The sequence below is a fragment of the Pundamilia nyererei genome, unplaced genomic scaffold, assembly GCF_000239375.1.
Source record: "Pundamilia nyererei isolate P.nyererei 1_Seehausen unplaced genomic scaffold, PunNye1.0 scaffold00125, whole genome shotgun sequence".
In the NCBI taxonomy this organism is placed as follows: Eukaryota; Metazoa; Chordata; class Actinopteri; order Cichliformes; family Cichlidae; genus Pundamilia; species Pundamilia nyererei.
The window spans coordinates 1,006,154-1,019,755 of NW_005187526.1; the positions used below are offsets into that span (position 1 = coordinate 1,006,154).

Below are 13,602 nucleotides of genomic sequence, written 5' to 3' on the forward strand. Positions count from 1 at the left end.
TGTTTTCTTTAATGAGGTGCACAATCTGCTCTCGGGTTTGAGCAAACTTGATTCCCCAGCCCTCATTAATAATTTTTATGTCCGGCTGGCGCTGTTGTCTGTCTTCCAGCTCTTTATTTTGGGCTTCCATTCATCTACACTTGTCCTCCAGTTGAAGTTTCTCTTCTTCAATTTGTTGCATTTTTTCTGGAGGAAAATTGGCCGGCCACGCCAGGAAGGAGAGGCGGCGTAATCTTTTTGAATTGGTTGGTTTTTTTTCTTGGAAACATGTTGGAGTTTCAATACGATGATTTTGAAAAGCTTTCCAAATGTTTCTGTGGTGAACATTTGTAGGCTGCAAACACAGATGCTGCTGAAACGAACTAAAACTTGCTGTTTCTCACCCCTACTTAAGGAAAAAGGGGTGCTTAACTAGTTAAAAAGAAAAAAAAAACCAACAAACATCTGTCTCCTATTTTTTTTTTGTCACACAGGAAAGAATCTTCAATATCTGATGAGAAAACATTAATTTGTTGGTGTTTGTGGTGTTTGGTGCAGTTTTCTTGTTTTCTGGGTTGTTGTTTATTTACAGTGGAGATGAAGATCTCTAACAAGTTGATTTGTTCACATTTGCACATCTTAATTTTTAAGAGGAATGTGTTTTTTGAGTTTGTGCACTATATGCATGTAAGGCAACCGTTTCCTTTTTCACTATTTTTGTCTGCTGCATTTTTCTCTTTTAACAAAAGGGGGACAAAAGACATTTAAGTCGACCTAAGATGATTTGTTTACATTTTTGCAAGGTCTTACTGAGGTGATGCAAAGTGAAACATGCTTTCTTCTTTTTTGGTAATGTGCTGGAAAAGCTTGAAAATTGACCTTGAATGTGATTTAAAAAGTGCTTGAATTTGACCCTGAAAAATGTGTATGAACCCTGTTATTAGTGATGCACTAACCATTGCATTATGAAGACATACCAAAATAAATGACAGATTTTAATATTTATCTGTTTAAAAGGAAATATGCCAAAGCAGAGACACTCATGACGGTCATGGATGCGGTTCATGACATCGCGTTTGCTCCAAACCTGGGAAGATCTTTCCACGTGCTCGCCATTGCAACAAAAGATGTTCGAATATTTAAGCTAGTTCCGATGAGGTGAGTGTTGGCACTCTGTCTTATGGAAGGCCACAATGCACAGAAACTGGTGGAGTCACACAAATACTGCACTGAAGCCCTGCATGCAGTTCCTGAGCAGATGTTCTCTTTTTAAGATAATGCAAAATAAATATTCAATTTCCTGTTTCTTGTGTGCTCCTGACAGGAAGGAGAGCACGTCCACAGGACCCACCAAATTTGAGTTGCAGATTGTGGCTCAGTTTGACAACCATAACTCCCAGGTGTGGCGTGTGAGCTGGAATATCACCAGCACCCTGCTGGCCTCCTCTGGGGATGATGGCTGTGTGCGCCTCTGGAAAGGTGAGGGGGCTCTTAACAACTGCTTGTTTGTCTTCCTTTTACTTCAGTGACAACTTTAATAAAAGCTGTTTAATGTGGCTGTTCAGTGAATAGTACTTTTCACTGGGCATTGAATGACTTTTGTTCACTCATAGTTGGCATTGGTCATTTCCAGAATAAAGGATTTGTTGGTTCAACTGTGTAAAGAAAGCTGATGTTTTTGCACAGGTTCTCATCAAACCACAACAACTTTTTTTATTCTCTACTGTCCGAGGTGCAAATACCTACTTGTGAATACATGTTGTAATCAGGTTAACCACTGTGTCTGTTTTCAGAGTATTGATTCCAGTAATCAAGCAGACTGATACTGGCAACCATTATGTCCTCCAGTTAGGAAACCTTTGCCCTCCTACCAAGCTTCAGGCTTTGTAGCTGTGTAGCAGCAGTTGCTGCTATTAATACTAGGAATATTGATTTAGTCATAGGTTAAATTGTGCAGTTATTCAAGTCATTCCACACCAGATCATTTGGAAGTGGTCCATAAGTTTATATGAAGTTGCTTCTTGTTTGAAAAACATTGGATAGATGGGATGCTTTGTTTCTATACTCATAACCAAGCATCCTGACTGAGCTTACCTCTTTGTTTGTGTGATGCAGTTTGTATCAGCAGCAGGAAAAACCATAGCTTCTCTTTTCCAGGTTAAAAAAATTCATTTTGTTTTGTTACGAAATGCATGTCTTAAAAGTTGGGCTAAATAGAAGTGTCAATTTTTACAAACTCCGTGCATATAGTACATCTGTTGATACGCAAGTATAGTCAGTCTGTCAGCATTAAAGAATTTACCTCTGCTTTGTTCTCCACATCCTGCTCTCCTTTTCTGAGAAATATGTTTTTGAAGCTGTTAAGTGCTACCTCCGAGTCCATGTCTGTTAAATGGTGTTTGTTGCTGAGCCAGCATTACACACTGGTTTTGTGATAGTTTTTACACTGACACAGATATGAGAGGGCTTCAAAAATCTGAAAGGAATGAGCTCAAAGTGCTAAAGCTGATAAATCCCTTCACAATAAATGGTTGTGCAGTAACTGTGTTCATAGCAACAAGCAGATTATCAAATGATTTGTGTGCTTCAGCAAAATGCACTGGTCTGGAGGAACACCAGATATTCAAGTGGAGAAAAGAGCCCCACTTGAATATCCTATGACGGTGAAAAGTTCAGCTGTCAGATTGTCCCCCTTCTCCTTTGTGTACGAAATAAATGCCGACTTTTCCTTCTGTCTCTGTGCAGCTAACTACATGGACAACTGGAAGTGCACCGGCATCCTGAAGGGAGATGGAAGCCCACTTACAGGTTCATCCGGTCAGCCCTCAGCCATGAGTACTGTGCTGGGTTCCTCTGTTCAGTCTTCCCAGAATGCGCTGAACGGGATGTCTGCAGGAAGGTAGGTGGCGTGGCGCGTCTGACGCCACTCACCCAGCCCTGCCCAAGCCAGTCAGAACTGACAACTTTGGTTTTTTTTTTAACGCCTCACCCTGACTGGGAGTACAGCTGCTTACTGACAAGCGTGTTGGACTCGCACTGATCCCGTGCTGCACTCATGCAAAGAGCTTGGCTTCTGGTTTTCACCACACAGGTTATCTACATTGTGCCTGTGGAGCCGGATGTGTTGTGGTGGTGACTTCCTCTCAATTTATACTGATGCATGTAATAAGAATGGTTCCACTTTGCACCGTGAGTGCAAGGACTAACTGTTTTCTTAATATATAAAAGGAAAATAAATGTGTTTATGAGTTTGATACGTGGCCGTTCTTTCAATTACTAGAGCTATTTTGGGATACAGAACAGAAACATTGTGCTATTAGGTTGTATTCTGTAAATGAATTTGATCAGCTTCAGTCAAAAGCATCTCAACATTTGACATCATGATTAAACTGAAGTGGAGCAGGAATTTTGTGATCATTAGGTTCTGAGCCGATAGCAAATGTCAGTCTTTTGACTGTTTTTGTTATTTATTCCTCCCATTAGTTCTGCCTGGACTTTTTAACCAACACAAAATGAATATCAGCTGCTGATGTTGATAAGTACCATCTTATATTAACAGACATGCTGATATCACCTGATACAGGCATTTGGCTAATATATGAATGCATCCTGAATATTTTCTCCTTATTTTTCTCTTTTGGATTTGAATGTATCCTTGAACAAGTAGTGCCAAACTCTTTGCTGAGCAGAAAGGACAGCTTGAATGAGCCGTATTAACAGAGTGTAAACACACACACAGAACGAGTGTGAATACAGCTACTGCGAGCCTTGAATGTAGTGATAACACATTCCTCTTTTTATACAAATGAAATGTATCCACACCTGTTATTACTTCCTGTTGAAACCATATTTGGTCTGCTGGCTCAGCAGCTGTTCTTGTTTTTAGCCTTCATTGTTCCCCCTCATTCGCACATGAAGCACCAGGAAAATTTGAACGATAAATAAATTGTGTCTAAGCTCAGAGTGTGGCTGTATTTATGTTCAACTCCACCATAACCTCAGACCTAACAAGAATTTGTACATACGTGTTTTTGACTCAACTTGTGATTCCCCTCTAACCCGAGTAACACAATATCTGTGTATTGTAAGCCAGTTAACTCAGTTCAGTTGAATTTAGGCGTTTGCAGAGCGGCGTGTGGAATTTTTCATGTATCAGAAACAAGTGTGAAGTGAGCTTTGTTTGAAGTAATGTGCTGTTGTACTGCTTATTGCATGCAGGATTGGCAAGAGAGCTCCCTTTGCTCCTCCCCTGCGGCAGCTGACCTCTCCAAAGATATACCAGCCACCCGCATATTACTAATGTGTCTTGTGCATCAGCTCCCACTTGCCCATATTTAAAATGTAAGACTCTGTAACACATTTCACAAATGGATACTTGGGTATTACTGATTGAAACTTTAATTTTTGGCAACAAATCTGGCATGAACCTTGCAAAACATTGATTCCTTTCTTTTTGTGCTTAAACCTTTTTTTTCTTTTTTTTTTAAATGTCACTGTCTTCCCTCTTACCTTTTTAGTGTCTGGACCAAACATGCATCCTTCTCCTTTTAATTTCTCTTTTTTTGCTTCCCTTTATTTGTTCACCCTCTGTGTATTCCCTTTGTTGTCTTTTCTTTCCATCCACGTATTTGCCGTCTTTGTCTCCTCCTCCTTCTTTTTCTTACTTCAGGTATTTCTTTCCTCCTCTGGACCCCCCTAGAGCGGGTATTGTGTATGGTCACCTGCTGCCTCCTTCTTCCCTAATAGAGCACTGTGATACTGAGCCCATTCAGCCTCAGCAGCAGCCTCTTCCCCACAGGCTGTCTTCCAGGGCACTGCTGCCCTTACCAGAAGCTGAAGGGCAATGATTTTTTTTTTTTCTCTTCCCCTGTGTGTTTTAGTTAAATAAGACAGGGTATCATTTTTGAAATAGTTTTGGATGAAAAAGAAAATTTCCTTTCATTTCTAATAAAGATTTTTTTTTCACTTTTCTAAAGGTTTATGTTTTTTTTTTCCCCTCTGCATATTATTAAAGAAAACCTTTGGAAGATCTAATGCGTTGGTACAGAGAGTCATTTAAATAATGTATATGGTATTGTGTGAATAATAAACTCAGCATTTTTAAACTAAGCTGATTTTTTTTTGTTGTTGGGAGGGGGGCGCGCAATCATCGGGTATGGTTGGCTGGTAAATTGGAAAACTTCTGTCAGTTGTGTCTGAAAGGGGGACATGTTTGTCTTTCTGCTTATGGAAGTCTATAATTAGAATGGGTGGAAGTAAGACTCAGAAATAAATGATATAAAGGGGGTGTTATTTTTGACTGCTTCTCCTTTACAATCAAAGAAGAAGAAAGGCATAGTCATTCCACATGATTGACTGGAAATAATATGATGGTCATCTTGGGCCAGGAAGTTTTAAAAAAAATCTTTTTAAAAGCTTTTGAATCTATGTTTGTCCTAGCCATTTATAAAACTTGGTGATACCTGGTAGCTCTTGGACACTGATGTGTTTCTTTAGGGCCTAACCATTAGTTGCATATTGCGTTATATAACCTTTTCCTTTTTAGTGTGAACAGCTGTCTTTTGGCTGTGCTATACATTTCCTTGGCGTTATTTGTGAAGGATCACATGTCAGCAAGGGGCTATTCTCCTGCCAATATCGCTCCAAAATTAGGCAAAACTGACAATATATGCCATTAGTATTTTCACAGAGGGTTAACATTGACAGGGAGGACAACATTTCATATCGTGGCACTCCTAATAAACGGAACGCATGGGATGTGGGATGACAACTCTTTCAGCAGTCAGCTGTTTGCGACCCTCGGTACTCTTGCAGCTGTTTGGCAGGACATACGATACAAGAAAATCCTCACTTGGCCATTAACGACTTGTGTGACACGCTTTGCTTAATAACTGGGCGCTAATTCATAATAAATATAACAACCTATCAACTATTGCAGATAATTTAGTGGTATACGTATTATTAGATACGTTATGGCTGGAGTTCAAAAGAGCACATTCCGTCTTTCATTCATCTGAGGACAAGCGCTTTACTGATAAATGAATGAGCACTTTTCTTAACCGCCCCAAGCATACAGTCATTGGCCCCAAGCTGCCAAATCCATTGGAATGACATAAATAGTAACCAATCATCATTGGCAATTTCCTCCCTCATAGGTTTTCTGTCCAATCCGCGTCGTCTAAAATTGATTAAGTCCCGCCTTTGTGATATGACGCTCACGCGGGCTTCCTGTGGCTTCTGGGCGCTGTTTGGTCCTACGAACTATTGTACGGTTTGTTTGATATGTCAGATTTTAAGTAATAATGATGAGTCTAAGTTATTTCGAAGTTACATTTGGCATTTGGCTACACTTGGTATCGCATTTGAACCGTTTATAAGGACAAAGTTCGAGTTGGAGAAAAACTATTTATCCCTGGGCCCGCTTACTTCTGGAGTGTTGAATGTGAGTTGAAGTCCGACAAACGTTTATAATTGAATTCCCTTGCTGGAGTATAACAGTCTAAGAAGAAATAATTAGCGAGCAGGTGAAGCTTGTTCACTTATATGTGCTGTCTGCAAAATGTCTTCTTACACACTCTAACTTAAAGAACCAAAAACAATGGGGTAGCTTAAATCTGCAACGTGCTGGCGAGTTCCACAGACCCTTTTGTTTTTAGCAAGTAGCCTGTTAGCTTAGAAGTTAGCCCACCTAGTGTAGTTGGCTAGTTAAGTTCTCTTAATTTGTTTATTCAATAGACTTGAACCGTATTCCTGCGAAACAACATGTATGATGACGTTCCCCAAAGAAAATACTTAAGTCAATAGTTTTCACGATTGAAAGGTGGTATTAAGAAGCTGATGTTTGCTAAATAAGCACACGAATGGGCACAAGATGTGTTTTACCTGCTCCTTTATTGCTACCGTTCATTTTTCTAGACATTACAGATGGTCATCACCTGAACGGAACCTAAGCCACATTTGGCACTCACCCTGCTCCCTTCAAAAGCAATGGCAGACAGTTTTTACAAACTGGAAGATGAAGCCTTCCCAAGTTTCCTCTGCAAGTCTCTGGACAGCGCCAGTGGCCGCCCCACACTGGGAAATGTGACATTGGGTTCAGGCCCAGGACTGCCGGTGGCTGCCTCTACTGTGGCTAAAATTAGACGCGAATCTGACAACAGGTGGGAGTATGCTGTTGGCTTTGGGCTGATGTGACTTGTTTTAGAAATGCTCTGAGGCTAAAAATAGATCTCAGGTTCTTTGTTTGCAATACAAGGATGGCAGTATTTCAAAAATGCCTGCTAAAAAACAAACAAACAACTGTGTATATTTGTTAATGAAAAGCAGCTCTTTGTGGTCTCTGACATGTTTAACAAAGTTTATAGGTAATATATTAATTCTGGGTGAGCATATAGGTGCTAAATGTAATTAAGGGTGCTGATAATTATTTACAGTTGATTTTTGTGTTAACAAGCTGCTTTTTGCACTATTTGCTCATTTTATAGAGACGATCCCATTGAGGTTTCATACCTGGATAGCAGAGTGCTGCAGCATTCTGGTCTACAGTCATCTGAAGTAGAACAGCCCAAGTTTGCCCTCAGCTTCAAAGATGACATGTGAGTATAGAAATACATGTAATTCACGCTGCTCATTGTTGCCTGTAAAATCTCTGGTTAAAAAACAAACAAACAAAAAACTGTAGTGTGTAATACTGCAGCCAACTTCCAATTGTTGGATCAATAGTCAGGATAGATCTTTTGTAGTTTGAAGGATGAGAAACCAAATACTGAAATGTAGTAACTCTAAACTTTAGTGTCGATTTTACTTTACTTTACCGTTGTCATCTCTGTGAAAATAAATGCCCTTTTTTAAAATTTTTTTTTCAAATGCAGTGAAGTGGATACACAGCGGTTGTTGTTAGTATGAATTTAATGTTACACACACACACACACACACACACACACACACAGTATAAACCTGACTAATAGATAAGTAATTACTTTAACTCTCCTTTGGTGTGTTTTACTAATGTGTTCTGAATTATTTACATCCCTGTCATTGTTACAGGGATAATGCAGATGACTTCATTGCAGCCCATCGTCTTTCAGACAAGCTTCTGAAGATTAATCTGGATGAGAGTGCATCCAGAAATCAAGGCTCCATGCTGGGCCTTGCTACTACACAGGCAGGCTCAGTATGTGGCCATCCCACAGAACTTGGAACAGGTAAATTCTTGTGCCCCTGGCTCTATTGACTTTTTCAGGCACACGTTAAGTAATATTTCTGGCTTCATCAGTCTATTTAAGTGACTCCGTTCTCCATTCAGACTTAGCACACAATTTAAAAGTGAGCTATGTACTACTTGAATGTGTACTATGGTTCTTTTTGTTGCTGTTGTGGTAATGCAATGAACCATGGTACACGTGAGTTAGGGCCCTTAAATGTAGTTAATAACTTGAGTGTTGCTTGTTCTTATAAATCAACCGCTTCATACTGATCTGTTATGTAAGAGTGTTTGCCTAAAGTTGTTTTGTTTTTTGTTTGCTTGAGGCTTTTGGGGGGCAATGTGTACATGCTCATTTGATCCACCTGTACGAAAGTGTTACTGATGAACTTTGTGTCTCTTCTAACAGATCTGTCAACAGGGCTTCTGACATTTGCTCATTTTGGACATAAAGATGTCACAGACAAAAAGGTACCACCTTTCCATACATGCTGATCAGTTTCCTGTTGATTTATATCTGTGTGATGTGTCATGAGACTGCTGTCCAAAGATTTGGACTATTTCTTTCCCTACTCATTTTCTGTGTTCTATATTTTCTGTCGTGATGTGCAAAAATACAGAGTTTGACTCACTGTTTAAAATCCACCATTTCACTTCTTCTAAACTTTTGAATGTCTTGATATCTAGCTCTTTCTACAATGCAGTATTTTTGTTACAAGTTTTTTAAATCAAACTCACCTTTTTTATTTGCTAACAAAATTTCTGTAAAGTTGCTTTCATTGCATTCCTCTGTTGTTCAGTCCATACAGGTTCAGGCCTTACCATCTAGAGTTGAAAACAACCAGGTACTGAGGGAAGGAGTGGGCAGTGACCATTTTAGTGACAGCAACTCAAGCTTCCTGGCCAATGAGAAGCTCATGTCTGTGGATAGTATGAATAGCGACCTAACAGGTAAGTCAGACCTTTAAGTCCTTAGAGTCACGCTTTGTACATCGTTCCTATTTCAGTTGGATGAATTTAACACCGAGCAGGTGTGATATTTGTGATTCAGTCACACACATACTTGGTGTTTGGTCACCAGATGATGACATTGATGTAAACAACCTGCCTGATGATGAGCTGGAGCTGTACTTCAATAAGCTGGTCCCTCCTGCTATGCAGAGAGGCAGAGTGGAGGGCCAGGAGATTCCTGCAACTGTAAGGCTCTTTCCGCTCTACTTTGCTGACTTTACTGACTTATACATTTTACTAGCACCACTTTTAAAAGAATGCAAGCTAAAATCTTTGTTTCAGAGTTCTCGCTAACACAGTATATCTTTCATAGGGAGTGCCAGGTGCTGCTGATGTCCTGTCCAACCCAAGTTCTACAGAGCCTGAACAGTACAGAGATCAATTCCTTGATCAGTCTGATCAGGTGAGCATGTTGATACATTGCTTTGTGACTGTGTACTGATTTCAGCTCAGGCAGAGAATGGTAACTTGTGTTTGAAACTACAGGTCAGTTTAGACAGCTGACCCCAAAAATAAGGGTTTAGCAAGAACCTTGTTTGCTTGACTTTTGGTTTGCTTGTACTTTTCTTAATCATATTTGGGCCAGATATTAAAAGCTGTATGTTTTACTTTCTCTCAATTTAAAAAAAAAAAATCAAAAAAATCAGGAGGATTTCCAGATGCCCGATGTGCGCCTGGCTGCCACAGGTATGGACTCCTGTCCAGCCAGTGATGAGGACACAGAGGATGAGCTGGAATCTACAAGAAGGAGCAGTGATGCTGCCAGGACTCGGCTGCTGCCAAGCACATCCAGACAGCTGGTCAGAAATACAAAAAGAAATATTATCGGATATTTTTACATTTACATGTTTTGGTCACCAGTAGATCCACTGTTTTATTTTCAATCAAAGTGAACTGCATTCTCAATATTGTTTTACTTATTGCATGTGTTTTTCTCTGTGTGAATCGACAGGTTGGACAAAGCAACCGTCCCACTTTCAGGCCAGGTCTAGAAGGAGGCAGTTCTGAGGATGAGGCTTCCAGTGGTCGGGGTGGTGCATCCTCATCTGGGATTGGACACAGGCGATCCGCTGAAGGTCAAGTCATCAACCCTCCTGTCACAGGTATAACACCCATCTTTAATGTTTGCTGTGTGTGTCTGTAGTAGTAGTAGTGACAAAACTGTCATACCACAATCCCGTCATATCGTTAAACCAGCAGTAGATTATGTGAAAATGAGAAACAAATTTCCCGAGCGTCTTGTATAACCCACAGTTTTTTGTTTGGTGCTGTGTAACATCAGGAGATGGAGGAGGTGGGGATGGGAGCAGTGGCAGTGAAGAAAGTGGAAACGATGGAGGAGTGTCGACCATGCCTCTTCCAGCAGCAACTAATGTCCAGACCACCTACGATGCCCTGCGTGGGTTGGGGATTGTGGGTAGCAGTGCTGTTGGTGAAGATGAGGACGATAATCTGAACGGTCTTCCAGTACATGGAAGAATCAGCCTTCCCAGATATACAAAGGTACGAATGGGCTCTGTACTCGGTAGTTGGTGGCAAATAATTATTTCTATGTCATGGTTAAGATGACTGTGGTTTTAAGACATGAAATGTTTAAGCCTTTAAAAATTTCTGTCATTCCTAAATGTTTGTGTTTTCTTTTTTTAGTTGTCCTTGAAGTAAAAGTGAAAGTTAACACTTAAAACATATCTTGATTGCTTGATTTCAAATTCATATAGTGTTAAGAATGATTCCCTTATACAGATCTTTATGAACCTGGCTTTCTGAAAACAACAGGTTAATTGAATTAAGCTTGTGATAGTTATTACTCCTTAGCTATAAAAGGTTGATGGGGTATTAGTGTCACCCCATCAGGGTGACCTCAAGATCAGAGGTCAAGTTTTCTGAAACTCTTGTGAATAAGATGACTCGATAACGAGGCTATGTTGGACTTTCAAATTGATACCATAGGTGTGTCTACTAGAAATCTCACTGAATCCCACTGACCTTGACCTCAAGGTTAGAGGTCAAGTTTTCTGAAAGGCACCTAGGATTTTCAAATTGATACCATAGGTGCATCTATTAGGAAGCATTGGGGTAGTAGTGGTAAACACCAATATTTTTCTTTTTGTTGTAGAAGTTGTGAAATCTATTTATCAATGCCAAATGTAAGTCTTACCTTTTTGATTGACCATAAAAGCCTTTGCAAAAGCTATGACCAAAAAAAAAAAAAACACATTCATTTGTTCATGAAGTTTACAATTAAGTGTTTCACCGTTTGGACCCCTGATAGATGGAAAATATAACTCGGCCTTGACTGTGTGTTTGTTTTTTGTCTTTTTGTTTTAATTTTAAGTAAAAATGTTACTTTTTTTTTATTTTCAGATGGGTGACCGTGTGGGTCCTGTTGGAACAGGAGAGACCAGCTCCTCTCTGGGGATCTCTGGGGCATCTCAGAGGCTTTCTCATGTCAGCTGGAGCAAGGCCCTGGACAGACAGGAGGCACTGGTAAGTACATGTAACTGCAGTTGACCAGCTCGTGGTCATTTCAGTCATGCATGGCTATACTTATTATATATTGTGCATACTATGCTGTTACCACTGTAATAGTGTTTTGCACATTTTATCTTATTGTTGAACTGAATTGTTGGTGCTTTCTCCTTGAGTACTTGACACTATATGTCAAGTACTGACAAAGCAAGGATGTTATTTATTAAAATGTACTTGTTTAGTAATTGGAGTAACAGTATTAATATTGCAATATCATGGGACCAGTTTGTATTTGGCTTCTATTTTAGGAAAAAGAAAAAGTAACAAAAGTAGAACATAAGGAAACCTAACAGTAAATTTTAGGTGATTTAATAATCAAAAGATGGGTAACCCCAACAACTGAAATAAAAATATTCAACAGAGCTTTCATTCAGTGTTTGGTTTGAGATCATGCTCCGGATGCTCAGGTATTCAAAAAGTTATGTGTCATCTGATTCTCAAGAACATTAAATTGCTGTTATGAATCCTGTATTTTTACTTCACTTATGACATTTAAATATTGTTTTTTCCGTACACATAACAAATAGTGCTTCACACTAAATGGAATGATTTGGTAATCAATCAAAACGTTGGGGGTACCAGTAGTTGTAATGAGCTTTAAAGACTATATTTGCTCATGTTTTTTGTAATTCTGAATGTCAGGATGCCATGGAGAGCACAGACTCTGGGCCTGCAGTTGACAGACTGTTGGACTCTGTCTACCTGAGGAGTGGAGCTGCACTGAGAAGACCTGAAGATTCAACAAACCTTACTGTGTCTCACCTTCAAGGAACCCAAGGGAGCTTCCACCTCTCCCAGGTAAATGGAGGTTAGGGGGTGAAAATCTCTTTTAGACCTGAGTGCCTGTTTAAAGCCAACTGTGCTAGTCCTATTTTTGAGCATTTATATATTTATAACCCTGCAACTTTAACACATTTTGAAATAAAATTACATACAATACATTTTTTTTCAATACCTATGTCTCAGGTGCTGGTTCCAGATTGTGATGACAAGAATGACGATGATGATGGAATAGATGAGCTTGATGGTGCCAGGCCCTCCTTGGGCTTAAGAGGAGGACCCTGTGGTGATGTTACTGCTGCTGAGGTTTCAGACAGTACCAGCGAGGATGACAACAATCCCCTCTCCACATCCCTGGAAGCTAAGTATTTCTCCCAGAGCTTCCACCGGGAGCAGGATGATTCAGATGATGGCTGGAACCATTGCCCAGACAACCTAGAGCAGGAATTTCAACGAGGTAGGTGGTTGTTATTCTTGAATAAATACCGAGGCTCAATTATGATGTAAAAATCTGAGACTGATGTAACATGTTAACAACACTGCTGCTCCCCTCAGGTGCCAGTGCCACTCATAATGTAGTGTATCAGAATGAAGAGGGGCAGTGGGTGACAGACCTGGCATATTACTCGTCCTTTGAAAAAGAGATTGCCGGAAAGGCCTCAGAGAGTGCTGCCCAGTTTGAGACAGAGGATTTTGTTCCTGCAAGTATGGTCCACAACTCTATTATAATATTAGATTTATATACTACACTGTTTCATTTGTATGTAATATACATTGATTGAGTTTTTGGATTATGTTTCCTTTTCTTGCAGGTGACGCTATGGACAAGATAGTGAAGGATCAAGAAGAATTTGAAAAGGAGCACCAGTTCATGCAGGTACATATCACTGCCTCACCAGAGTTTTTGCTAGCATATTATTTAGAGCGGTTTGCTGCCGCCATACAATAAAAGAAGGTAACTTGAAGTTTCTGCTGCACTGTTATGAGGTTTCAAGAAGAAAATAAAAGACAGATCTGAATGTTTGAAAATGTTTTGGAAAAATTCTGTAAAGATGAGATGAAAAATACTCAAAGGATAAATTCAAATGGTTTATTTAGAT

General features: G+C 39.8%; 2 protein-coding genes across 7 annotated transcripts in view; both read left to right on the forward strand.

Annotated features, from left to right (window-relative positions):
* Window positions 1–4,925, forward strand: part of seh1l (SEH1-like (S. cerevisiae)) — an 8,222-nt gene extending 3,297 nt beyond the window's left edge. The window contains exons 6-10 of one of the 4 annotated variants that reach the window (XM_005742940.2): window positions 997–1,137; window positions 1,304–1,458; window positions 2,725–2,878; window positions 4,198–4,320; window positions 4,497–4,642. In XM_005742940.2, the coding sequence (XP_005742997.1) occupies window positions 997–1,137; window positions 1,304–1,458; window positions 2,725–2,878; window positions 4,198–4,279 (532 nt within the window). In that variant the 3' untranslated portion in view covers window positions 4,280–4,320; window positions 4,497–4,642. The other 3 variants (XM_005742939.2, XM_013913319.1, XM_005742941.2) reach the window with 3 other exon arrangements.
* A 1,255-nt stretch (window positions 4,926–6,180) lies between these two features.
* cep192 (centrosomal protein 192) overlaps window positions 6,181–13,602 on the forward strand; it is a 32,298-nt gene continuing 24,876 nt past the window's right edge. For 2 of the 3 annotated variants that reach the window (XM_005742942.2, XM_005742944.2), the window contains exons 1-16: window positions 6,204–6,421; window positions 6,895–7,139; window positions 7,464–7,574; window positions 8,026–8,183; window positions 8,592–8,653; window positions 8,983–9,133; window positions 9,264–9,379; window positions 9,507–9,596; window positions 9,841–9,993; window positions 10,146–10,296; window positions 10,476–10,696; window positions 11,558–11,680; window positions 12,365–12,520; window positions 12,689–12,959; window positions 13,058–13,207; window positions 13,315–13,379. In XM_005742942.2, coding sequence (XP_005742999.1) covers window positions 6,967–7,139; window positions 7,464–7,574; window positions 8,026–8,183; window positions 8,592–8,653; window positions 8,983–9,133; window positions 9,264–9,379; window positions 9,507–9,596; window positions 9,841–9,993; window positions 10,146–10,296; window positions 10,476–10,696; window positions 11,558–11,680; window positions 12,365–12,520; window positions 12,689–12,959; window positions 13,058–13,207; window positions 13,315–13,379 — 2,151 coding nt within the window. In that variant the 5' untranslated portion in view covers window positions 6,204–6,421; window positions 6,895–6,966. Of the gene's footprint in view, window positions 6,422–6,894; window positions 7,140–7,463; window positions 7,575–8,025; window positions 8,184–8,591; window positions 8,654–8,982; window positions 9,134–9,263; window positions 9,380–9,506; window positions 9,597–9,840; window positions 9,994–10,145; window positions 10,297–10,475; window positions 10,697–11,557; window positions 11,681–12,364; window positions 12,521–12,688; window positions 12,960–13,057; window positions 13,208–13,314; window positions 13,380–13,602 lie in introns of all 3 variants that reach the window. The other variant, XM_005742943.1, reaches the window with a different exon arrangement.